The sequence below is a fragment of the Pseudoliparis swirei genome, chromosome 23 (assembly GCF_029220125.1).
Source record: "Pseudoliparis swirei isolate HS2019 ecotype Mariana Trench chromosome 23, NWPU_hadal_v1, whole genome shotgun sequence".
Lineage (NCBI taxonomy): Eukaryota > Metazoa > Chordata > Actinopteri > Perciformes > Liparidae > Pseudoliparis > Pseudoliparis swirei.
Window position 1 is genome coordinate 10,846,427 of NC_079410.1, and position 26,101 is coordinate 10,872,527.

At 40.4% G+C, this 26,101-nt stretch overlaps 1 protein-coding gene across 2 annotated transcripts; it reads right to left on the reverse strand.

Annotated features, from left to right (window-relative positions):
• Positions 1 to 895: 895 nt before the first annotated feature.
• On the reverse strand, positions 896 to 19,902 carry LOC130189060 (nuclear GTPase SLIP-GC-like). Of its 2 annotated transcripts, none has more exons than XM_056407705.1 (22): positions 19,817 to 19,902; positions 16,949 to 17,030; positions 15,840 to 15,952; positions 15,607 to 15,651; positions 15,432 to 15,465; positions 14,768 to 14,854; positions 14,308 to 14,398; positions 13,817 to 14,033; positions 13,452 to 13,679; positions 12,692 to 12,895; positions 12,396 to 12,574; positions 11,806 to 11,896; positions 11,638 to 11,725; positions 11,332 to 11,453; positions 10,886 to 11,062; positions 10,639 to 10,793; positions 10,347 to 10,470; positions 10,067 to 10,175; positions 4,303 to 4,436; positions 4,128 to 4,206; positions 3,927 to 4,003; positions 896 to 1,969 (listed from the first exon to the last, which is right to left on the reverse strand). In XM_056407705.1, the coding sequence occupies exons 2-21, from the start codon at positions 17,013 to 17,015 to the stop codon at positions 3,942 to 3,944; spliced, it is 2,406 nt and encodes an 801-aa protein (XP_056263680.1). In that variant the 5' UTR covers positions 17,016 to 17,030; positions 19,817 to 19,902; the 3' UTR covers positions 896 to 1,969; positions 3,927 to 3,941. The 2 variants fall into 2 exon arrangements, with proteins under 2 accessions (XP_056263680.1, XP_056263679.1); XM_056407704.1 differs by lacking the exons at positions 896 to 1,969; positions 3,927 to 4,003; positions 4,128 to 4,206; positions 4,303 to 4,436 and adding exons at positions 8,281 to 9,363; positions 9,432 to 9,508; positions 9,633 to 9,714; positions 9,811 to 9,944.
• Positions 19,903 to 26,101: the final 6,199 nt, after the last annotated feature.

A 26,101-nucleotide genomic window follows, 5' to 3' on the forward strand; every position in this document is an offset into this window, starting at 1 on the left:
CAAAAAGAAGGTTTACTGGTGGATTGATAAATTGCCACGGATGTTAGTCTGTGATTACTCTTTTATTGTTGTTCAAGTTCATAGCTTGACTCAAAGTGTACTCTTTTTCTTGGACACTAATGAAAAAGGAACTGATACCCGGGCAGAATGATGCCTGTCTCTATTTATGACCCATCTGTGTGTCTGCATGTTCCATTTTATTGGCTCAGTAGGTGGCACCTGGAAGCATGAACAGGTTTAACATTCCATTACAATGAATCATAAATGAATAACAACACACCTTTACTAAACCTGTTTCAAGTTCACTATAAATTACAGTATTTGAAATGTGCTGACTTGTTAATTTCAATCTTATTTGTATTTATGTTTCTACGTTGTTTCGTTGCCTTTAACCTGGGATTGAGACGCCATCTGTCTTGAGCGACAGCTCGAATGATTCCTGCATTGTTTTTTCCAGGTCTTCAAGGATTTCGCTCTAAATCAGCATACAAGTCTGCATTTGACTAATAACAATAGCTGAGCTAGTGAAAGGGCCTGCAGTGTTTTAATAGCTAAGGCAGCATTCAAAAAGATGCATATTCCACTTGATTATATTTATATATATGATGCCCGAGAATTGTAGTTACAGATAAAAAGCACAGCATGTTTTATTAAATCCTCATCGTATGACGTTTTGTAAAATGTGACAAACCATCAAGTCTCTCAGCTGCTTCAACATAACATCTTTAGCTTTCTGAAACATGATGTCCTTTGACCAAAAGATGTGCTTCTTAATTGTGGCCCTCATTTTTAACTGCCGCCACCTCGAATTTGTTTGGCAACTACAAAAAAGCAGATAACTTTCAGCAATTACATTTGATTATAATTACATTCTGCACAATGATGATGAATAATGAACATTTCAGTCAGTTTTTATTTCAAGATCTTGTATCGTACCGTCATAGTATTCCTGCATGTTTGTCTCAATTGTGGCACCTTGAAGCAGAAACAGGTTCAACACATCCCATTACCATGAATCCTAAATGAATAACAACACACCTTTATCAAACCGGTTTGTACACGTCTTCATGTCTTTGTGTACAATCATTAACAGGACAAACCGACAAAAAACGTTTTAAAAATCATTTGTTTATCTCTCTCTCAACAATAAAAACTGATGTGAGAACCTGAAGAGGCTTTTAGATCCTTTTACAGAATAAAGGATAAATAAGCCAAAGAACATTTGGAACTTTGAAAGTCAATTTATTGGACATTATACCTTATCAGTTACTTTAAATGCATTTAGAATCAGAGTAGATTAAAACACAACAATATTTCAGTAAATAATGAGAAACCAGATAGGCTGGTGTATTACTATCATCTAGTTCTATCCAATTCGGATACATGGATTAACACACTAAGAACACATTATTTAGCAGTAAGCAAGTTTTTTCCTTGAACAATAAAAGAAAAGGTCAGATCAATCTTTTAATAAAAGCTTATAATGTCTGAGAAATTAAACATTCTGTGATCAAAACTCAGGATGTATGTTAAACACCCATAAAATCATCGACATTTCAATCTCAATCAACCAATACTAAACTACGATTAAAAAATGGACAAAAACTTAAAGAAGAATAAAAAAATTTAAATCATGAAAACCATAATGATGGACTGGTAACAAAGAGCTGTACCGTGTAAACCACAATGTACCTGGGTTGAATCCGACTGGGGACCTTTGCTGAAGGACATCCCGCTCTTACCCCCCACACAGTTTGTCTGCTTCTGAACTTTAAACAATTAAAAGCTAAAATTACCCGACCAGATATTGACCATAAAAATGTCTCTGCATTTAATTCACACCAAACTAATGAAAAGTACATCTGAAAAAATCACTTAAAGAGAATAAGATGACTTGACAAAGGGTTGAGACCAAATCCAGAGGCCTCACGTCTCTAATCAGCACACACGCAGGGCTCGTCAGTTGATACTGTAATTCAGGGGTGTCAAACTCATTTTCACCGTGGGCCACATCCGCCTCATGGCTGCCCTCAAAGGGCCGGTTGTCACTAATACGGTATAATTCTAACTACTCCAGAACATATTGTTAAATAACTGTTTTTGCATTTGTTTATTGTTTATTTCGGTGTACTTATATAAAACTATATATGCAAATGTATTTAATATTATACAATAAATCTATTTAATTTCATTATATTTATTTTAACCCACATTACTTTATCAAAGATCAAACAAACATTATTACATTAACTTTGTTAAACGCTTCACAGTTGAGACAGTTGGTTCTCTACTGGTCTGGGCAGTGGTTCTCCACTGGTCTGGGTAGTGGTTCTCCACTGGTCTGGGTAGTGGTTCTCCACTGGTCTGGGTAGTGGTTCTCTACTGGTCTGGGGCAGTGGTTCTCCACTGGTCTGGGTAGTGGTTCTCTACTGGTCTGGGGCAGTGGTTCTCCACTGGTCTGGGTAGTGGTTCTCTACTGGTCTGGGGCAGTGGTTCTCCACTGGTCTGGGTAGTGGTTCTCTACTGGTCTGGGCCAGTGGTTCTCTACTGGTCTGGCTTTGGGACGCACTATCAACCCTGAATGACAAGGGACAATGACTATGACCTAAATCGAGGGACATTTTTAACTTCTCAAATGTATTTAATGAAAAGATGGTGCAGTTTGAACCTGAGTTCAGAATATCACAGTATGCACAACAAAACTATTTAGTAATATTCCCTTTTACAGTCAATTATGAACCAACATGTGAATCTTAAGGACACAAGGTAATACAACATACATTACTTCTCAGTAACTTCAGACTTTAACACGTCTAAACAGTGCTTTCATGCATAAACATGAAATAAAAAAGTCTGGTTTTAAAAAGCCTCAAAAGATGTCATTCATGTCTCACTCACTGAACCTATGACACATAAAGCTGCTCTACAAGTCAGAGTCTTGAGGAGCAGCTTTTATACACAAACTATAAATAAATTAAACAAGGGTAATTAAAAAAGATTCACATATTCAACATTAACTTTTCTTCTGACTATATTATAAATACTGAACAACATGAAGCAGCACTCACTTCAACCTTAGTGACCACTGACCTGATGGAGGAATTCATAATCGGGGAACTGGGGATGTTTGTTAATACAAAGTCAATGTGGTCACACACGCACGCACGCGCGCACGCGCGTCTGGATGTCCGCCGGGCGCGTGAATGACAGGACGCGAAAAATGCGCCTCATTCGGGCTGATTTTTTAAACTCGGGCGGTAAAAGTACGTGAGACTGTTCAAATGCTCCGCGTGACATCACTGACGTCATACCGTTGAATCAGAATCTACGGAGGATATCGATCGTCTGGAAGCGGCCGTCATCAGACGCAGCTCCTGGAGAAGCTGCGTGCGGCTACAGATAATATAATATGTAATATTAATATTATTAACCCAGACTCGAGGGCTTGATGGTCCGACGTGTGGGACTTTCTCAACAGAACAAAGAGTGTGTATTTCTTCCGTGGTGGACGGTGGTAACGAACTGTTATATGCCACAATAAGCCACGCCCCCTCTCCGGCGCTTCTAGCGCGAGTGAAGAAAACGTGACAAATAGTCCAGCGAGTGAACTCACGCGAGTACATTTAGTAAAGCAACGCAAGGGTTCGCCTCTCCTCTGGCGTGAACGCAGCATGAAGGAGAGTGAACAGACCGCACTCAGCTGCAAAAAAAAAGACCTTCAAAATAAAAGCACAAGATTTTTTTTCTCCCTTCTTTAAGAAAAGGCATCATATTTATTTCATGCCGTCGCGGGCCACATAAAATCACGTGGCGGGCCACATTTGGCCCGCGGGCCATGAGTTTGACACGTATGCTGTAATTAAAAAGCATCGTTAGCATTATTCAGAACAGCTCAATTATTATTATTACTTTAACAGCAGTTTTACCAAATGAGTGGTTCTTCATCTGGACCGCTTCAGTTCTTTGTAGTGGTTATTCACTATTTGAAGCTCATTCTCAACATCTAAACCCCCCAGAAAACATCAAGTTCATTATTAATGACAGTATTTGAAATGTGCTGACTTGTTAATTTCAATAGAAATATTTGTAGTCATTATCATGTTTCTATGTTGTTTTGTTGTCTTTACCTGGGATTGAGACGCCATCTGTCTTGAGCGTCAGCTCGATTGATTCCTGCATTTCTTCCAGGTCTTCAAGGATTTCTCTCTAAATCAGGATAAAACTCAGCATTAGTTACAACCAAAATGCACAGCATGTTTAAATAAATCCTCATCGTGTGAAATATTATAAAATGTTACAAACCATCAAATCGCTCAGCTGGTTCAACATAACATCTTTAGCTGTCTGAAACATGACGTCCTTTGACTCACGTACGTGATTCGTAAGAGTGGTCCTAATGTTTTCCAACATGCCTTGTCCTTTAATTTGTTTTGCAACTACAACAAAACAGAAAAACTTTAGTCAATTACATTTTATTCTCACAAAATTCTGAAAAATTACAATGAATAATATGATTTTTTACAGGTTCAGTGTTAAGTTGTAATAGTTTATTTTGATCATTTTATTCTAACTAAATTCTGAAAAATTACAATGAATAATATGAATTTTTACAGGTTCAGGTTATATGATCTCTTATCGTTCCGTCATAGCATTCCTGCATGCTCGTCTCAATTGTTGTCGTCAGACTGCTGTAGATCGTTTTCTTACGATCGCGGATGATTTTGTTGAGTTTTGTGTTTATCTTGTCTTCCTAAGAGAGAGAATATGAATCATAGTTCAACATATTTTAAATAAAAGCAAGATATTATATAGAGATAGAGCTCATCTGGTAACCCCCCACCCCCCCAAGATTTTACATGAAAGTAAGTATTCAATCTGATAATTTTGGGGACTAATGGTAGTCTTGTCTTTTACCTCTGTGCTGAGAAATATCAGTTGCAGTTTGACATCTTTGTACTTTGTGTTCTTTCTCATCGTCTTCATGTTAAGTGAAAACAAATCGAGGACTCCGTTGAATTGTCCACATTCACCTTCATTTCTGAAACATGTGAACAAATTAAAAAATGTCATAAACGCAGCATTAACAAATTTGCATTTCAATGATGTAATTTGTATGTATGTATTATATCACATCATTTGTAAACATTTTCCATAGTTTCAAATTAGCCAGCACAGCGTTTTATGTCTTTATTGAGTCATTTCTTACGGGAAGGTCTTCTTGAATTTGTCATCAATGCTCTGAGTCAGGCATGAAGATAACTTCATGTTGAGGTTTATTAGTTTCCCCTTTTTTGCTCTGTAGGCGCCATCGTGCTGTACTATGCACTTCAGTGTCCGGTGGAAAGCACTACCTGACATGTTCTGAAACAAAACAGACAAGAGAAACATTGTTGACATTCATATAAAGTGTAAAATCTGTTGTAATGATGTCGTTATAATTCAAATAGGTACTTTAGGCTTTATGACCGATGTCAAGTTTGTGTCCCATGATATTTTAGATTTCCTAACTCCCTCACTGAGGCACCCTTCAAAAACCTGATGAGTCTCTTTCATTGAGTTTTCGACTTTCTTAAGTGCATCCTTCATCTTTTGATCAAGGTTTGTGCAGACAGCTGTCTTTATGTCAGTCTGAAAGAAACAACACATTCAGTATTTAAAGCATTGAAACAAAACTGCTATTTATTCACATTTATATATTTTTTTAATACTGTCATTTTGCAGCCTCTCTGCAGTGGTGTATAAAGTACCCAAAAGTCATACTTGAGTAAAAGTAAAGATACTTGACTGGAAAATTACTCAAGTAAAAGTCACCTATGAGAATACTACTTGAGTAAAAGTATTAAAGTATCAGATTTTTTTTGTACTTAAGTATCAAAAGTAATTTTCTGATATTAAATGTACTTAAGTATTGAAAGTAAAAGTAAAAGTAAATGCTGTTAATAAAAAAAACAAAGGGTCAGAATTTTGAGAATTATGAAGTTTATTTGTTTGGGTGCTGTGGCCGCCATGAACAAGGAGTATGAGCTAGGATGAACTTAGCAATATATGAATACTATGAAATTACTAAAATATAAAAACACGATTAACACAGAAAAAAGCAGAACCAAAAGTAACAACCAAAATCATCACTTTAAAGTGAAAAATGTATTGTTCATCTTCAAAAGAAGTTGATTTTCAAAATGGACAGATTTCAGTGTCGCTCTTCTGGGGCTGAAGACGAGTCCTGCGATGCTGAAGAGCAGTTCACAGGCCCTGGTGCAGGTAGAGTGTGTCTAGCTTCACAGGCCCTGGTGCAGGTAGAGTGTGTCTAGCTTCACAGGCCCTGATGGTGCAGGTAGAGTGTGTCTAGCTTCACAGGCCCTGATGGTGCAGGTAGAGTGTGTCTAGCTTCATAGGCCCTGATGCAGGTAGAGTGTGTCTAGCTTCACAGGCCCTGATGCAGGTAGAGTGTGTCTAGCTTCACAGGCCCTGATGCAGGTAGAGTGTGTCTAGCTTCACAGACAGCAGCACACAGTTGGGAAGCATTTCAGCAAGTCAACGTGATCCACGTCTCCATCCAGCTGTTTGCTGCTGTCATGTGCTTGAGATGACGAAGAAGAAGTCCTCTTCATCAGATGAACTGGACCTGGTGGCATCATATAGCTGCAGGGAGGGTTCTTCCATGTGCTGCTTGATGTAGTCCAGGCCTATTCAACTAGCGGCCCGCTTGAGTTTAACACTGGCCCGCGCGACTCTCACTAGCACCCCCCCCCCCCGTCAACAATCCTTCTCGCACAGGTGAGCATCGGGTGCTGATTTGATCAATATTCTGTGCGGCCCTCACACCCCCCGTGATTTTCTTATTCGGCCCACTTGCTACTGAAGTTGAATAGCCCTGATGTAGTCCATTCCTGAAATAAAGTGAGAGTATTACAGACATGATAGAATTAATAACACTTCCTAACATGTCATGACCCAACCTAAAGTTTTGTACAAAATAGTTTGTTTTAATTTGAAGTTTATACATTTAGTTTCATGCACTGTCCGTGCATCCAGAGTTGATTTGTGAATCTGTACTTGTATCTCTGTAGTTAAACACAACAACAGTCCCAAATCAATATCGTCGCCATTACTGGACCGTCACTTATAATATTAATACAAATAATTATAATAATAGAGCGAACGGTAGCCTAACGTACAACATGCGGAGGACAATCAGACACCTGTCTTCCCCTCTCCTGCCAAAGATATAACTTACTACAATCCTGAGGGCAACACTGCTAGATATCTTAACAGGTTTATGATGACTAAACATTAACGTTGCGGCTCATGGGATTACTCTTAATTTACCTCAATGTGTTTCCTGAGGTTGGTGAGTTGTTGAAGGCCATATCTCCGTAGCTTTCGGTCGGCATAAGAGGCACTTCATCCGGTAGGAAGAAACTTTCACTCCGACAAAAGAAAAGAGCTCGCCCAAATATGGCCACGGACGTTGATCTTGGTCCCCGTGGTTGTTCGAGTCGCTTCCATTGCTGCTCCACATGAAATGAGTCGTATCTGTAGCCGCTCGCTAACATCCTGGGCATCACTGGGAAGAGAAAACACGCGGCAAGGACCCCTGATCCCCAACCTGGTGTTCGTGCCGCGTTCATGTACGATGCGGTGTGTTCCACAACAGTCCCCGATGTTTCTCATGATTATTTTTTTCCGTAGTAACGAGTAACGATACTGTTTCAGGGGAAATGTATCGGAGTAAAAGTACAAGTTTTCATTGCAAAATGTAGTGAAGTAAAAGTAAAAGTAAACAGAAATATAAGTAGTAAAATAAAGTACAGATACCCAAAAAACTACTTAAGTAAAGTAACAAAGTACTTCTACTTCGTTACTATACACCACTGGCATTACACCAATAATAATAGCTGAGCTAGTGAAAGTGTCTGCAGTGTTTTAATAGCTCCGGCAGCATTCAAAAAGATGCATATTCCACTTGATTATATTTATATATATGATGCCCGAGAATTGTAGTAACAGATAAAAAGCACAGCATGTTTTAATAAATCCTCATCATGTGACGTATTGTAAAATGTGACAAACCATCAAGTCTCTCAGCTGCTTCAACATAACATCTTTAGCTTTCTGAAACATGACGTCCTTTGACCAAAGGATGTGCTTCTTAATAATGGTCCTCATTTTTTTTTAACTGCCACCACCTCGAATTTGTTTAGCAACTACAAAAAACAGATAACTTTCATCAATTACATTTGATTATAATTACATTCTGCACAATGATGATGAATAATGAAATTTTTTACAAAGTCAGTTTTTATTTCAAGATCTTGTATCGTACCGTCATAGTATTCCTGCATGTTTGTCTCAATTGTGGCACCTTGAAGCAGAAACAGGTTCAACACATTCCATTACCATGAATCCTAAATGAATAACAACACACCTTTATCAAACCGGTTTGTACACGTCTTCATGTCTTTGTGTACAATCATTAACAGGACAAACCGACAAAACACGTCTTAAAAATTATTTGTTTATCTCTCTCTCTCTACAATAAAAACTAATGTGAGAACCTGAAGAGGCATTTAGATCCTTTTACAGAATAAAGGACAAATAAGCCAAAGAACATTTGGAAATTTGAAAGTGAATTCATTGGACAGTATACCTGATCAGATACTTTAAATGCATTTAGAATCAGAGTAGATTAAAACACAACAATATTTCAGTAAATAATGAGAAACCAGATAGGCTGGTGTATTACGATCATCTAGTTCTATCCAATTCTGAGACATGGATTAACACACTAAGAAAACATTATTTAGCAGTAAGCAAGTTTTTTCCTTGAACAATAAAAGAAAAGGTCAGATCATTCTTTTAATAAAAGCTTATAATGTCTTTGAGAAATTCAACATACTGTGATCAAAATTCAGGATGTATATTAAACCCCCATAAAATCATCGACATTTCAATCTCAATCAACCAATACTAAACTACGATTAAAAAATGGACAAAAACTTAAAGAAGAATACTTTTTTTAAATCATGAAAACCATAATGATGGACTGGTAACAAAGAAGATCTCTACCATGTAAACCACAATGTACCTGGGTTGAATCCGACTGGGGACCTTTGCTGCAGGACATTCCGCTCTTACCCCCCACAGTTTGTCTGCTTCTGAACTTTAATCAATTAAAAGCTCAAATTACCCTCCCAGATATTGACCATAAAAATGTCTCTGCATTTAATTCACACCAAACTAATGAAAAGTACATATAAAGAAGTCACTTAAAGAGAATATGATGACTTGACAAAGGGTTGAGACCAAATCCAGAGGCCTCACGTCTCTAATCAGCACACACGCAGGGCTCGTCAGTTGATACTGTAGTTAAAAAGCATTGTTAGCATTATTCAGCTCAATTATTGTTATTACTTTAACAGCAGTTTTACCAAATGAGTGGTTCTTCATCTGGACCGCTTCAGTTCTTTGTAGTGGTTCTTCACCATCTCAAGCTCATCCTCAACATCTAAACCCCCCAGAAAACATCAAGTTCACGATTAATTACAGTATTTGAAATGTGCTGACTTGTTAATTTCAATAGAAATATGTGTAGTCATTATCATGTTTCTATGTTGTTTTGTTGTCTTTACCTGGGATTGAGACGCCATCTGTCTTGAGCGTCAGCTTGATTGATTCCTTCATTGTTTTTTTTAGGTCCTTAGGGATTTGTAGCTAAATCAGGATAAAACTCAGCATTAGTCACAGCACAAATGCACAGCATGTTTAAATAAATCCTCATCGTATGACATATTATAAAATGTTACAAACCATCAAGTCTCTCAGCTGCTTCAACATAACATCTTTAGCTTTCTGAAACATGACGTCCTTTGACCCAAGTATGTGCTTCTCAATAGCGTCCCTCATCCTTTTCAGACTGCCGTCTCCTTCAATGAGTTTTGCAACTACAACAAAACAGAAAACTTTAGTAAATTACATTTTATTCTAACTAAATTCTGAAAAATTACAATGAAAGATGTACACTTTTAAAGGTTCAGGTTTTATGTATCATGATCTCTTATCGTACCGTCATAGCATTCCTGCATGCTCTTCTCAATTGTTGTCGTCAGACTGCTGTAGATCGTTTTCTTATGATCGCGGATGATTTTGTTGAGTTTTGTCTTTATCTTGTCTTCCTAAGAGAGAGAATATGAATCATAGTTCAACATATTTTAAATAAAATCGAGATATTACGGAAACAAGGCTCATCTGGTACACCCCCCCCCCCCCAAAGTGTTGACCTGAAATGGAGCAACGTATTCAATCTGATAATTTTGGGGACTAATGGTACTCTTGTCTTCTTTTACCTCTGTGCTGAGAAATATCAGTTGCAGTTTGATATCTTTGTACTTTGTGTTCTTTCTCATCGTCTTCGTGTTAAGTGAAAACAAATCGAGGACTCCGTTGAATTGTCCACAATCTCCTTCATTTCTGAAACATATGAACACATTTTAAAATGTCATAAACGCAGCCTTGACAAGTTTGCATTTCAATGATGTAATTTGTATGTATGTATTATATCACATCATTTGTAAACATTTTCCATAGTTTCAAATTAGCCAGCACAGCGTTTTATGTCTTCATTGAGTCATTTCTTACGGGAAGGTCTTCTTGAATTTGTCATCAATGCTCTGAGTCAGGCATGAAGATAACTTCATGTTGAGGTTTATTAGTTTCCCCTTTTTTGCCTTGTAGGCGCCATCGTGCTGTACTATGCTCTTCAGTGTCCGGTGGAAACTACTACCTTTCTTGTTCTGAAACAAAACAGACAAGAGAAACGTTTTTAAGACATTCATATGAAGTGTCAAATCTGTTGTAATGATGTTGTTATAATTCAAATACGTACTCTAGGCATTATGACTGATGTCAAGTTTTTGTACCATGACATTTTTGATTTCCTAACTCCCTCACTGAGGCACTTTTCAAAAACCTGATGAGTCTCTTCCATTGATTTTTGGACTTTTTTAAGTGCATCCTTCATCTTTTGTTCAAGGTTTGTGCAGACAGCTGTCTTTATGTCAGTCTGAAAGAAACAACACATTCAGTATTTAAAGCAATGAAACAAAACTGCTATTTATTCACATTTATATACATTTTTAATACTGTCATTTTTCAGCCTCTCTGAACCGACACAACTTCTGGAAAATAATTACCTTGATTGCTAAAATATATTTATGGGTGACTTTACATGTAAGAAGTCTTTCTTTGACTTAAATTATTTTCCGTAAATTTTAATGATGATTAAAGACAAAGAAAGAATACAAAAAAATAAATGTCATGACTTGATCTTACCCCATCTGTACGGCTGGCCCCTTGAATCAGAGAGAGAATCCCGAGAGCTCCTTTCACATAGTTTAATGTCACTGAGTGACAGTCATTGAGACCCTGCAGACTTTTCCTAAGTGCAGGTATTTCTGTGAATGAAAATGCAGTTTGCATCTTACAGTTACTCAACATAATTACATTTAAATGCCATAATATAATTAGTCATTCTGGTTTGTTTTGTTAAAGTAAATCAAATTGATATCATTGATATCAAATCATGGGGATTAATAAAAGTGTATATTCATTCTATTCATATTTGGAGACTTCACCTACCAGTTTCATGTGGTTTTAGGACTGTCTTTCGAAGAAACTCGTAGGAGCTCACTGTGAACACTTTGAAACTTTCATCACTGAAATATTTCTGAAAAAGAAATGTTTAGATTTGAAGGCATGTTTTTAGTTGTAGAAACTGTTTTATTTCTGTCACTCTATACAACTCACCGTAACCTCGTTTAGTTTTCTGAATTCTTTTTTCACTTCTTTCTTGGCTTTAATATTTCTTTTCAAAATGAAAGCACGGACATCAGTTGAACTAAATAAAACATAACTGCATTAATTGGAACCTCATACAGTATTTGTAGAACTGAAACCTCAAATTCAAACTTTGTTTGCGTTCACAAAACAAGTCAGAATGATCTCTTTTGAACTTGTACCTGTAACTATCGAAACTAAAATATTCTATTGAAACATGCAACACTTTATTTTACAAGTGTGAGATATCCTTAAAGGTTTTCTGGAAAGAAAACCATAAAGACCACCTTCCAAACTACTATTTCAGTTTAGTTAGTTGTGTTGAGTGTTTAAGCAGTTGTTGATTTCTAGAGGAATTTCCTTGTCAAATGTGTAACACATTGAAAATGACAACATAGAAATAAACAAACTATTTGCTGATGGTCTCATTTTCTTAGGTATACCGTTATCATATAGAGGCTTCAGTATTATTATTGAGACTGTTTCATTACCACTTAAAAAATCCTCACAGTGACTTTGATATACATGCCTATGTACTTTTGACATCCTAAATCACTTACGGACGGGCTGGATCATTACATGCTACTTCAGACTGGGAGCAGATGAAGTGAATCTGCTGACACTGGCCAGCATTTCCCATGAAGCTACAGGCACTTTTCAGTATATCCCAGGCTTCAGGCTCTGATACAGCTCGTTTTATCTCAGTCACGATCCACACAGTGGAACAACTTCCAACGAACTGAAGGGACAGGACAGGAAGTTATGATGATGGGTATCAGTACTTTGTAATAACACAATGTCACAGTTTGCAGACGACACAGTAATAAAATAAACAGCATTGCATGTGATAAATTACCGTCTTCCACATCTTGTCTCTGCTCTTGTTACGATCCCCATTTCCAGGAAGATCCACAAGTGTGACGTGCTTCAGAAGATCATTATTTGGCACCCTGATAGTCACACACTTCACAAGAGGCCAATACCACCTCTTTGCGTTTACTTCTCCATCTTCTGATTTGCTTTTTGTGTATATGACTAGTTTTTTTGATAGCCCTTTAGCCTGCAATACATAGTAGAATGAGATTAAAGCAACGTAAGGCAATTAAGATGTGAGCATCGTCTGCGTTAAGTGTCCCTTTATAAAAAGGGATCATGAATGAACCGTAAAAGAAGGGGGTCAAGTACTGATCCCTGCTGGAAAGTAAGTCCTGCTGGAAAGTAAGGTCACCAAATGAGATAAAATAATTACTATAATTGTTACCAGAAAGTTTGACACAGTTTTGCAGTAAGATGTGAACAAAAGCAAATTTGAGATTTAATAATACATTTAATCTTAATGTAAACTGTTTGGTCATCAAAATGGAGGAATAATCCTCATTGGATTTAGTCAAAACAGTTGTTTAAATGTAATTAGTTGCAGGTAGACACACTTTTTTTCTCTAAAGTGTCAATGTGATACAAGTGTGTAGTTATAGAGGACGGTGGATCAAGGCCACTTGACTGGAACATTTTACAGACTGATTTTCTTTTAAACTTGCATATTACATAAACCTAAATAATATGTCACTGTCAGGCAGACAAGAAGGCTTCTTATGAAGATTTTGACTCCTACTTACTGTTTGGCCTGTCAACAGCTTCCTCTTGGACAGCCGAAATTCTGGGATCTCTTTGAAATATTTGCCATCCATGAGCTCTTCAGGAGATTTGTTTTCCCAGTCCTCTCCATACAGCACTGACAGCTTTTCCACAATGTCTTTACGATCCTTCTCTTCATCCTCATCTCTTCCCCGATCCGCACTTTCCCGAAGGAAATTTTTAGAGAACCATAACTCATCTTTCCACTCCTAAATAAAAAATAAAAAAATACCTTTAACTTTGTTACATTAAATGACATGCTGTATAATCAACAACTGTATTATTTCAGCCACATCATACCTTTTTAAATAGCTTCAAGTCAACACACATATTCATCATAGTTTACCTCTTTCGTTATGAACTCGATGTCTGCTTCATACTTTGAGTTCTGCTCATTAGCCTCCACTTTAATCATGACTGAGGTACATGCATTGACGCTTCCACTGGGCAAGAGATTCTTCTCTCCAATGACGGTATTTATCAAATAGCTCTTTCCAGCTCCAGTTCTGCCAAAGAGACCGACCACCTCCCTCTTGTCCGTCTTCAAGTCATTGATTTTTCTCCTGTAATAGAAGAGTTTAGGTGTGGGTCAATTAAATAATGTCAAAATTATTAAAACATTGAAAGAATGTGTTAAATCAGAAAGAGCTCCGTATATGAACTAAAAGTAATTTGCTGTATATTTTTGGTAAATTTAGATTTTTTTTTAAAATCCTGATGCATGGCTCAAAACCATAAAGTCTTAAATCTGTCTTCGTAAAACTGGCCCCCGGTCAGGAGTGGAACCAGGCCCATATAACATATTAATATAGACAATTTGACAAACTTAAAACTTACCTCAGGAAGTTGTTGAGCTTGTTTTGTTGTTGAGGAATTTTCTGAAGAACTAACTTCATGTTGTTTTTCACGTCAGACAGTAGTATTTCCTCTGTCAAAATGAAAGTAAAGACATTTTCAGCAGGAACCATGAATCAGCGTATCATAACGCACAATGAGGAGAAGAAGGTAAAGTGTGAGATGAACTTTCTCTGCCAGGTTCATTTATGATGCTTCGGAGTGGATTATCATGCTTATTCGTGGCAGATTAGCACATGATAAATCACGGTCTGGGTTCAAAGCATCATAACGGTAAAGCCCAGGGTTACGTTATTTACATTGAAGCATATGCAGTGTTACTATGGATACTTGCATATATGCATTGGGGTTGTGTGACAGGATTACAAGCAGCACCAGATGAGAGTATTTTCTGTGGCTACGATATATAAACAGACATTTGCTTTGTAAGTATTATAAATACCTCTGATGTATGATCCTGTAAATCGTGGCTTTTTGATTGGGGATTGCCATTGGCTGGACTCACCCTGCAGATCTGACCTTCTCTTCCCTTAGTGGGTCATTTTTGTTGAAAGAAAGGGGAAGAATAATGTGTTGTTTACAGTATTAGTATAGTTGCTTAGTCAAAGCAAGATATTACGACCTTAAAAACTTAACCCTCCTGTTACCTTCAAATTTACTAACATCTTTTACCCTTGCGGTCAATTTGACCCCAGCAATTAAAAACATTTTGAAAATTATTATAATTTATATTGTTTCCCAAGTTTAAGTGTCAGGTACTTTATGTTTGTTTGTTGAGTACCTAAATAGCCCTTTAAATAAATAAAAAAGTTGATATTTCTTATATGTTTGACAAGGTGACAAACAGCCTGGGGTCAAATCGACCCCAAAGAACACCGATGCGTACAAGTTGTGTTCAGGACATTGAAAACATATCATCATGTGAATTTGATGTTTTCCCAGTTGTCCCCAATAAATTAGGAAAAGTCATGAAATATGAAGCAAACAAAATGATGTCAATCATTTTTTAGAGACGTTAAACATAAAATGGGGTCAAATTGACCCGAAAGGTAATAGGAGGGTTAAATGAACAATGCACGTGATCAATAAGAGAATGTTTATCTCACCTTTATTACTTTTGTCACTGGTGGACGCACAAGCCTGAGGGTGAACATGAACATGTGTGTCTTGAATCAATACTAGTGGCCATGTAAAGGTTGGAGCGGACTTTGACAATATGATCTGTACTATTGTAATAAATGCCTTATGATACCTTCGTGCTTGAAACTTTATTCAACTTACTTGAGCAGACGAATCAACGACTTCGGGATTTTCAGTTTTTTGTTCCTTTTAGTGACGAAAGAAAATAGTTGCAAACCATAAAAATAAATAAATGTTCAAATTCCAGCACACCCTTTTATTTTTAATGAGATAGTATGAATTATCCGTCATGAAAAGTTTGAACAGAAGTCTGTGATACTGTGAATGATAAATAAAGTATTAGTGTAACTTGTGTGCAGAGTACAGAAATGTACCTTTAACCACTTGAGTTTTTCCCTGAATTTTGACCTTGGTCCCACGTTGCGGATCAAGTCGGCGATATCTTTTTCATTCATACAATAAAAACTGTCTTTGTCGACGCCATGTCCTGCAATTAAAACACAGAGAATCTCAGTCATTCAATAATACATCTCAAACTCCTGTAGAAATCCATTATATTGAATAGATCAGGGGTCCCCAAACTTTTTCCTGAGAGGGCCACATAACATTTCCCTTGTCTGCTGGAGGGCCAGCCGGGGGGGGGGGGGGGTGCTCACCTGTGCAGACAGCATTTAACGGAGCAGCGCGTGCGCTCTGATCGCTCTCTTAATGAAGTATCGATACTAAAGACATGCTAAATCACATCGCTCTTAACATACAGGTACTTTGTTAGTATCGCTACACCGTGCAGCGTGACAGCAGCAGATGTAACGGACTAACATTCAAGCTAACCTAACTTCCCAAACGCTGTGGACATCTGAATGCTGATTGGCCGAGACGCGACACGTCCCATCAAAGATGTTTTATTGTGAAGAGCACCACTTCACATTTTCTCCGTGTCTCACTGCAATCTCAACGGCAGCGGGCCAGGTGAACAAAATAATAAATCGGAACGCGTCTCTGGTATTGTTCAGGGGGCCGGTCCAAATGTGGAGGCGGGCCGCATCCGGCCCGCAGGCCGTAGTTTGGAGACCACTGGAATAGATGATGGTTCAGCTGTTCATTTATGTTTAATTTTTTAAGAGTATTCCAGTCTGAAAATAGCGTGAATGTTAATTCATTGTATTTTAATTATTTGTCATTCTTTAGTCTTGAGTTCAGTGCCAGTGAGATCATCATCTTAATACAAGATACAGAGCAGCGGCTACTGAACTTTATTCATGTAATGTAGCAGTGTGAAAATGTCCACGGTGTTTACCTTTAGGGCTTTTTTACCCTCTGAACAGAGACAAGAATTGCCAGGATTAGTCAACACTGATTTCTCACATTGCCTTAAACCTATGTCTGCATTTTTCATAATTCTATTGGTTCTATATAATTAGATCTGTCAGTATTGCTATGAACATTATCTGTGCCTTAAAAAAGATGCATAGTAATACGTTACCTTTAAATGTATCTATGAACTCGCTGAGATTCCATTCAGATAATTTATCCCGAACAAAATCATCCATGACCACGAACGGCAACTGGAAGGAAAACAAATAATAATGTGTTAAATCGACCACTGCAACTTTGGAGAGTTTTAAGTTTACAAAACCAGGCCTGGTCAAATACTCTAATGTGGAGAGTGTCGCAAGCAAACTTACGTTACGCTTACGCAATGCAACGTAAGATGTAGAGATCTGTCAATATGGTGTCCGTCTCCAAGAGAAGCAACTTCTCATCAAGTCGGGACGAGCGCGCTTCATTACTCAAATTCTAGCGCGTAACATCAGGTCTAGCCTTTTGTTTTGTCATTCACAGAGACGTCTTCCAGCTTTCAATCGACCAATACGAGTCACCCGCGGTGCTTTCTGTCCTGTGGTGAGGAAGTTCAAGAAGTGGACCAGTGAGGCTCTGGAGGATCTACGGGCGTGCTTGGACTGTACTGACTGGGATGTCTTCAGGACTGCTACCAACAGCCTGGATGAGTACACAGAGGCTGTAACTTCCTACATCAGCTTCTGTGAGGACAGCTGTATTCCATCCAGCTCCAGCGTGAGTTATAACAACGACAAACCCTGGTTCACAGCGGAGCTCAGGAAGCTAAGACTGCAGAAGGACCAGGCATTCAGGAGTGGGGACAAGGACCTGTACACAGAGTCAAAATACAGGTTTAGCAAGGCGGTGAGAGATGCTAAACGTCTGTACTCTGAGAAACTGCAACAGCAGCTCTCAGCAAACGACTCTGCTTCTGTCTGGAGAGGGCTCAGGCAGATCACCAACTACAAGCCCAAATCACCCCACTCCATGAACAATGTGCTTCTGGCAGACGAGCTCAATGAGTTCTACTGCCGCTTTGAAAGACAATGGAGCAGTCCTGAGACAATCCCCCACAGCCCCATCAACAAGCCACAGACCATCAGCCCACACTCCCCAGCCCATCAGGGGCTCACACCTCTGGAGCACCCTCCATCAACTCAGCGACGACCCTCGTCATCCTGGAGAGCGTCAACAGGCTGTTTAAAAGCAGAACCCCGCAAAGCAGCGGGCCCGGACTCCGTCTCCCCTCCACCCTGAAGCACTGTGCTGACCAGCTGTCACCGGTGTTCACCGACATCTTCAACACCTCCTGGAGACATGCCACGTTCCAGCCTGCTTCAAGGCCTCCACCATCATCCCGTCCCAAAAACCCAAGATCACAGGACTCAATGACTACAGGCCCGTCGCCCTGACCTCTGTGGTCATGAAGTCCTTTGAACGCTTGGTCCTGTCACACCTCAAGACCATCACCGACCCACTCCTGGACCCCCTGCAGTTCGCCTACAGAGCCAACAGGTCTGCAGACGACACAGTCAACATGGCCCTTCACTACATCCTCCAGCATCTGGACTCCCCAGGAACCTACGCCAGGATCCTGTTTGTGGACTTCAGCTCTGCTTTCAATACCATCATCCGTCCCTGCTGCAGGACAAGCTCTCCCAGCTGCACGTGCCCGACTCCACCTGCAGGTGGATCACAGACTTCCTGACCGACAGGAAGCAGCACGTGAGGCTGGGGAAACACGTCTCAGGCTCCCGGACCACCAGCACCGGTTCCCCCCAAGGCTGTGTTCTTTCCCCTCTGCTGTTCTCCCTGTACACCAACAGCTGCACCTCCAGTCACCAGTCCGTCAAGCTCCTAAAGTTCGCGGATGACACCACCCTCATTGGGCTCATCTCTGGTGGGGACGAGACCGCCTACAGGTGGGAGACTGACCACCTGGTGACCTGGTGCAGCCAGAACAACCTGGAGCTCAACGCTCTAAAGACAGTGGAGATGGTTGTGGATTTCAGGAGGAATGCAGCCCCACCCGCCCTCTCATCCTGTGTGACTCCCCCGTCGACGCTGTGGAGTCCTTCCGCTTCCTGGGCTCCATCATCACCCAGGACCTCAAGTGGGAGCTGAACATCGGCTCCATCACCAAGAAGGCCCAGCAGAGGATGTTCTTCCTGAGGCAGCTGAGGAAATTCAACCTGCCAGGGAAGATGATGGTACAATTCTACACGGCCATCGTTGAGTCCATCATCTGCTCCTCCATCACCGTCTGGCACCCTGCAGCCACAGCCAAAGACAAGTGCAGGCTGCAGAGCATCATCCGCTCGGCCGAGAGGGTTATCGGCTGCAATCTGCCTTCCCTCCAGGTCCTGTTCACTTCCAGGTCACTGAAGCGGGCCAGAAAGATTGTCGCTGACCCCTCCCACCCTGGACACTCCCTGTTCGAGTCCCTCCCCTCGGGGAGGAGGCTGCGGTCCATCATGACAAAGACCACCCGCCACACCAAAAGCTTTTTCCCGTCGGCAGTCGGGCTCATCAATGGAACCCGGGACTGACTGACTGTCACCCCCAGGACTACCACCTCTTCTTCCACCTTCCTCTCTCCTCCTTCTTCTCCTTCTTCCCGCTCCTTCCTCTTCCTCCCACTCCTCCTCCCTCCTCCTTCTTCTTCCCTCCTGCACACACGTCACTTTAACATGCACTTTAACTTGAGGCCTCCTCCACACACATGCCACCTTATTTGCATGCACTTTAACTTAAACACACGCCACGCGTAACATACACTTTTAACTAAAACACACCACTTGAAGCACACACCCAAACACTTTCACATTATTTGTTGTCTTTCTGTCGTGTTGATTGTTGTTTGTTTGTCATGTCCAAATGTTGCACCTTCCACCAAAAAAAATTCCTCGTTTGTGTAAACATTCCTGGCAATAAAACTGTTTCTGATTCTGATTTCTGATTCTGATTCTGATTCTGATTCTGATAAGTTAATATGAATGTCAGCGCTTACCTGCGACCCGGAGGCTGCAGATGTAGATCAATGCCTGTTCTCCAGTGCGGGCGTAGTCTCTTTCTCTCACTAGTTATCCGACTTTGCAGACAAGGAAGTGTTGCTTCTTGCACTGAAACTCCTCCCTTGAGGAATTTCCCTTCTGAATGAAAAGTTGTCGACATAATAACGTGTTCTGCCTCATACATTTGAATTTGTACATACCTAATTTTTTTCCGGCCTCAACATTTTCAAGTAAAATTTACTTCACTTAAAATTGAAGTTAGGAACATTGCAACAACGTCCATGTTCCCATTTAACAGTTGGGGTTTCAAACTGGACTAGTGTGCAATGGAAAATCTTCCACATAAATACTACTGAGAGGTCACTGTAGGTATCCTTGATGGTCTTGAGCTATGAGCAGGTATTTCCAACGAGTCCTGAGTATGAGTACAAATAATTATTAAAACATTCTAGCCCTAATCCTAGATGGCGTTGAAGCGTTCCCTGTCCGGAAGGTCTCAGCATTGTAACCTTAAAGTCGTTACACAGCGTCACGATGAGTCTGCCCAACGATGCATGAAGAGTCACATGGACGGCTGTAGCTCAGTGGGGTAAGAGGGCCGTCCTGAAGGTTGTGGGTTCGATCCCCGCTCTCCCCATTAGTTGCAAGTCGAAGTGTCCTTGAGCAAGGCACTGAACCCCCAGTTGTTTCCCGGGCGCTTCACCGCAGCCCACTGCTCCTTAATAACTAAGGATGGGTTAAATGCAGAGAACTAATTTCCCCTTGGGGATAAATAAAAGTGTATATTATATTATAAATTCACATATTTATAAGAGAGGAAAGGTGGGGTTGTTGAGGGACATGTGGTTTCAGGTTGTGATAAAAACAAAAGCACTTCAAAACATCTAAAAGTCTTTGTCCTGCCATTAATTTACGACATGGTATATCATATGCTTTGTAAACTGCAGGATAGAAGTATAACGCCCTCTTCTGTGTGATTGTTTCATTACCTTCACCTGCCATCAGCCACTCCTGTTTCTCTGATCGCTCATGCCTTTCACCCATGGTTTTCTCCCTTATATATTCTCCCAGTCTTCCCCTTGTCCGCTGCAGGATTGTTCTCTTAGTTTGCGTAATGTATTCCTGTCCTTGTTGATTCCTGCATTATTACCCGTTGTAGATTCCCAGTGTTCTGTCTCCATGCAGCGTATGTTGTCTACAACCACAGTTTCTTTGTTGAGCTTTTTCCCAGTAAAAATAGTTTTTGTTCCATTTAAAACCCTCCTGTTATGTTTGTTTCTGACATACAGCCATGATGTTCCCGGGTCAATTTGACCCGGTTAATGTTGAATCACCCAAAAGTTGTCAGAAACAAAGGAATCCTAATGACTATAGCTTGTACCTCACCAATGTCATTCAATAACAATGACCACACTTGTGGCGATATGAGTTTGAATGGTTTATTGCTAAAGTTATGAAAGGGAAAAGGGGTCGAGGGGAAGGGATGAAGGGATGAGAGGTAAGAGGTAAGGGAATATAGGGCTGGTGTCACGAAAAACGCAGAGGGTTTATAGGGACATGGACCGAAAGTAGACACGATGGCATTGCGGTTTCCACACGTAGTACTTGTGACGGGGACACCAGGGTTGAGTTGTGACATGTGCTGTACATTGCCGTGAAACATTAAAAAACCACTAGATGGCGATCTTGACTCATTTATGGTATTTGAATTTGACTGTTAGGCTGTTTTTCAATGGGCCAGTGTAAGATGGGAATTGATTATTAGGGTCCTCGTCGACTTCGTCGTAGAGAGGAATTATATGTATTAGTTATTATTATTATATATCCTTGCGAGAAACGCCGACTGCCCGCCCGTCTCGCGCGAGCAGACTTAATTCCACATGAAGAAGCAGACTGGTGAAAATTATTATATTTTTTTCGTATTAATTACATAAAAAATGAAATCTATATATAGCCTACCGCCCCTTTTTTCTTTCTTTCTTAGTTTTCTCGATTCTTTAAAACTGTTTTTTTCACTTCTCTCCGCGCTTGTCCGAAATCATACACAACTTGTTGTGGTTCATTGATTCCAAGGGTGTGGGCCTTATGTAAAGACACCTAACTTCCAAATCTTGACTACTATCTCACCAAATTGGTAGCCTATCACAAGGGACACCTTTTTAACCTCCTTTTTTTCATAACGTTTGAACATTAGGGGCGCTATAATCAATCCCTCAAATATGCTTTTTGGCCTTTTTCTCATTTTTTTAGGGTTTCCCTCTCCTCTACCTTAAACCCATACATTTCCAAACTTAGCCTATATGGTCTTGAGACCTTTGTCTTGAAATTGAAAAAAATTTTCAATAATATTAATTGTATATGTTGGTTTGACGCAAAGAAAAACCGGCCAAAATGAAAAATTTGTTGTTGTAACTCTCAAGCCATACATAATATAATCATATCATATATTTCATACATCATATAATGATCTGACATGAATATGCATCCATATGCTAATTTTAATTTTTTTTTCTTTTATACATATTTTCTGAAATAAATAAATGAGTTGTTGTAAATCAGCGTAATGGTGACTTCTGCCATATTGGAATCATATCATATTGACCATATTGACTGACATCATCCATATGATAATTTTTATGCAAATTTTTTTGCATTCGCGCCATTATTCGCCAAAAAGCTCCTGTTGTAACTCAGACATAATGACCCTGAAGACATCCATATGCTAATTTTTCCATATGCATTTTTTTTTCAAAAAAAATGCCATATTCGCCTAGAAAAATTGTAACGTTTGTACTCAGCCATATAATTTTTTTTCTTCATATTTCATATGACATATGATATAATAATGACCCCGGAAGACATCCATATGCCAATTCCATATTTCCATCTTTCATACACATATGCTAATTTTTTTTTGGAAAAGAAACGCATTCGCCATGAAAATTGACGTTGTTGTAACTAGCCATACATATATGATCTCTATATTTCTCATACATCATATAATGACACTGAATGACAGACATCATATCCATTTGCATCATATTTTTTTTTTGAATGAAGAACGCTGGCGTGAAATGAATTTCACATTCAATTATAATTTGTAATATCTAATGGAATCTCTGATGATACACATATTTCTCATGAATGTTGAAATTGTTGACACCTGATTCTGCTGGTAACCTGATTCATCATGATTCATCAAGCTCATCATGAATCAATTAGAAAAGAATGGATTTTATCATCATTTTTCTTTTTCCACATATTCACACATACATGATACATAAGTAAAATGGTCGTCGCGACGCCCGGTCAAACACCACTGGATTCGCGGCGCGGCGCCTCGGCAGAGGCTGCTCGTCCGCCAGCGAAGCAGACGACATCGCTGCAGATATTTCAGCAGCTTCATGTCAGAAAGCTGCAGCTTTAATTTATTTATTATTTTTTGGTCATTTTTGAAAAAACTTGATATAGTATATAACATGAGACACTCTTCAAGGATTAGTTGGTTTTAGCTAGCTAGCATGCTGCTAACGGAAGTTAGCTTTCTGAAGGGTCCACAGACTTGTGCTTTGAGTATGTTGTTCAGGGCATCCATGACCATCTGGCGTTTCAATTTCAAGCATTTTGGAGCATGTTAGCATAATCGCTAATTAGCCACATGCTAACTTGGAGCCTTGACTGACTGATGTGAACCCAGTAAAGGTGGCTCGAGTCCTGGGTACTCCGCTTGCACATTGACCATGGAGCAACATCGCTAATTAGTGACAGGCTAACTTGGCGCCTTCACCTATTTTATACCCATAAAAGGTGGCCAATACCTGGGTACTTGCAGAGTCATGTGACCATGGTTCTCCTGGTACATTTAGTGACATTTTACCTGTTTTATACCCAGGAATGGTGCTTCAAGTCCTTGGTACTTTTAGTGACATTTTACCTGTTTTGTACCCAGGAAAGGTGCTTCAATTCCTGGGTACTTTTATCGTAATGTGACCATGGTTCTCCTGGTACTTTGAGTGACATTTTACCTGTTTTATACCCAGGAATGGTGCTTCAAGTCCTTGGTACTTTTAGTGACATTTTACCTGTTTTGTACCCAGGAAAGGTGCTTCAATTCCTGGGTACTTTTATCGTAATGTGACAATGGTGCTCCTGGTACTTTTAGTGACATTTCACCTGTGTTGTACCCAGGAAAGGTGCTTCAAGTCCTGGGTACTTTTAGTGACATTTTACCTGTTTTGTACCCAGGAAAGGTGCTTCAATTCCTGGGTACTTTTATCGTAATGTGACCATGGTTCTCCTGGTACTTTTAGTGACATTTTACCAGGAAAGGTGGTCCCATAAAGGACCAGGGCATCCATGGCTGTCTGGCGTTTCATTTTCAAGCATTTTGGACGTTTTACATGCTAAACCGGAAGTTACATGCTAGACCGGAAGTGCCGAAAGTACCTCTTATGAAGGGTCTAGAGGTTAGTTCTTTGAGTATGTTAGTCACGCCACCCTGGGGACTCTGTGGTTTCAATTTCAAGCATTTTGGAGCATGTTGAAAAATCGCTAGAAGCCACATGCTAATCAGTAGCCAAACCTTCTAAAACTTTTAAAAAGGTGAATATTGCGAATAAAAATACGGGGCCAAGTACCATGGACTCAGACCACTTTCACTGATGTGCACCTAGGAGGAATCGCCGCGATCCTGGGTAGTTTTCTTGCAAATTGACCATTTTCCTCCCGAAATAGGCATCATTTCAAGGGAAGTTGAGTTTCTCAAATCGGGACATTTGCTCACCACTTGTATGGGCAGCCGAGTGTGGCAAATGTCCCCGGTTATTTTAAGATGATTTCACTGGTTTTGTACCCAGGAAAGGTGCCCAAAACCTGGGTACTTGCAGAGTGAAGTGGTCATGGTGGTCCCATAAAGGACCAGGGCATCCGTGGCTGTCTGGCGTTTCATTTTCAAGCATTTTGGACGTTTTTAAAAATCGCTACTTAGCCACATGCTAAACCGGGAGCAATGGCGGCATCTGGGGTTTCGATTTCAAGACGGGGGACATTTCCCATACCGTGGCCCGTATTAAGAATGTCCCGGCGCCCTCTGGTGGCGAGAATAGAGCAAATGTCATGTACAATACTTTTAATGCATTTTTTAAACATTAATAACGCGGCGAGCGAAGGTCAGAACTGAAATATTTCTCCTCCACAGGGTACCTCGGAAGGGCCACTGTGTCCCTGAGGTGTTTTTTGATTTTTAGCGGCCTCCCAAGGGCTCCGAAACTCGGCCGGCAACTCTTGACCCCCGGACGCGCGGCCGGCATTGCTGGTGTACCTCAGGTCCCTAAGGCTATGGCTGGTAAGGGAAGTAGAGGGGGTAGAATGATGAGAGAGAGTGAGGGTCGGAGGGGTGCGATGGTGGGTTGCCGGTGTCCCGGTGGCTGGTGGGAACAGGAGAGTGGAGACTCGTGGGTGGGGGTCGTCTCTTCTTGGAGCTTCGGAGAGCGTAATCTCCCATTCCTGTGAGGGAGAGAGAATGAAATGTTTTAAACAAATAGCTAGAAAGAAGCAGCAGAAGCCAAAGAGCCCCACTACTAACAGTTACTATATACTGTATTGTTCTAACTGTTATACTTGTTACACCCAGACCCTCTGGGTAGTTCTGTGTTCACTGTCTGTTTCTGTTGTGTTGTCTGTCACTCACCTTGTCTCTCGTTTCAGACTCCTCCCTCCTTGTGTGCCGCCCTCCTGTGATTGCAGACCCCGCCCTCATTGTTTCCACCTGTGCCTCATTCCCCTGTGTATTTAGTCTGTGTCGGTTCGTCTCTAAATGTTGCCCAGTAAAAGATGTTACTTTTTCCTGAATACTGACTTCCTCATTTCCGCAATTGAGACCTACGTTCCGTGGCGCCCCGTCAAGTCGTGATCGTACGAACCGACCAAATATGGACTCAGCGGACTCTGATCATCTCCGTCAGGCTATCGCGTCTCAAGGTGTCCTCGTGGGTGGTCACGACCACAAGATCAAGAGCATGATGGATTCCCTCCAGAGTAGACCCTCACGGCTAACGTCGACCAACTTGGACAGCAGCTCCACCAGATGGCAACACAGCACTTCTCTTCGGCCCCAGAAGCCCCGACTCCTCCTCTGCCTCCTACCCAGCCCTCCGTTGGCTCCCGGGAGCCACACGTCCCTGCTCCAGAGCGGTATGCTGGAGATCTGGGTATATGCAGATCTTTCCTCATGCAGTGCTCCTTAGTCTTTGACCAGCAACCATCTAGGTATTTGTCTGATA

Bases quoted from the DNA above. Each gene is read 5' to 3' on its own strand.
- LOC130189060 (XM_056407704.1), bottom strand. From the start codon at position 17,015: ATGGATGATTTTGTTCGGGATAAATTATCTGAATGGAATCTCAGCGAG. The intron at 12,575-12,691 runs GTAATTTATCAC...CTGTCCCTTCAG, and splicing joins GAGACAAGATGTGGAAGACG to TTCGTTGGAAGTTGTTCCAC. The intron at 11,897-12,395 runs GTAAGTGATTTA...TGTTTTATTTAG, and splicing joins TGTAATGATCCAGCCCGTCC to TTCAACTGATGTCCGTGCTT.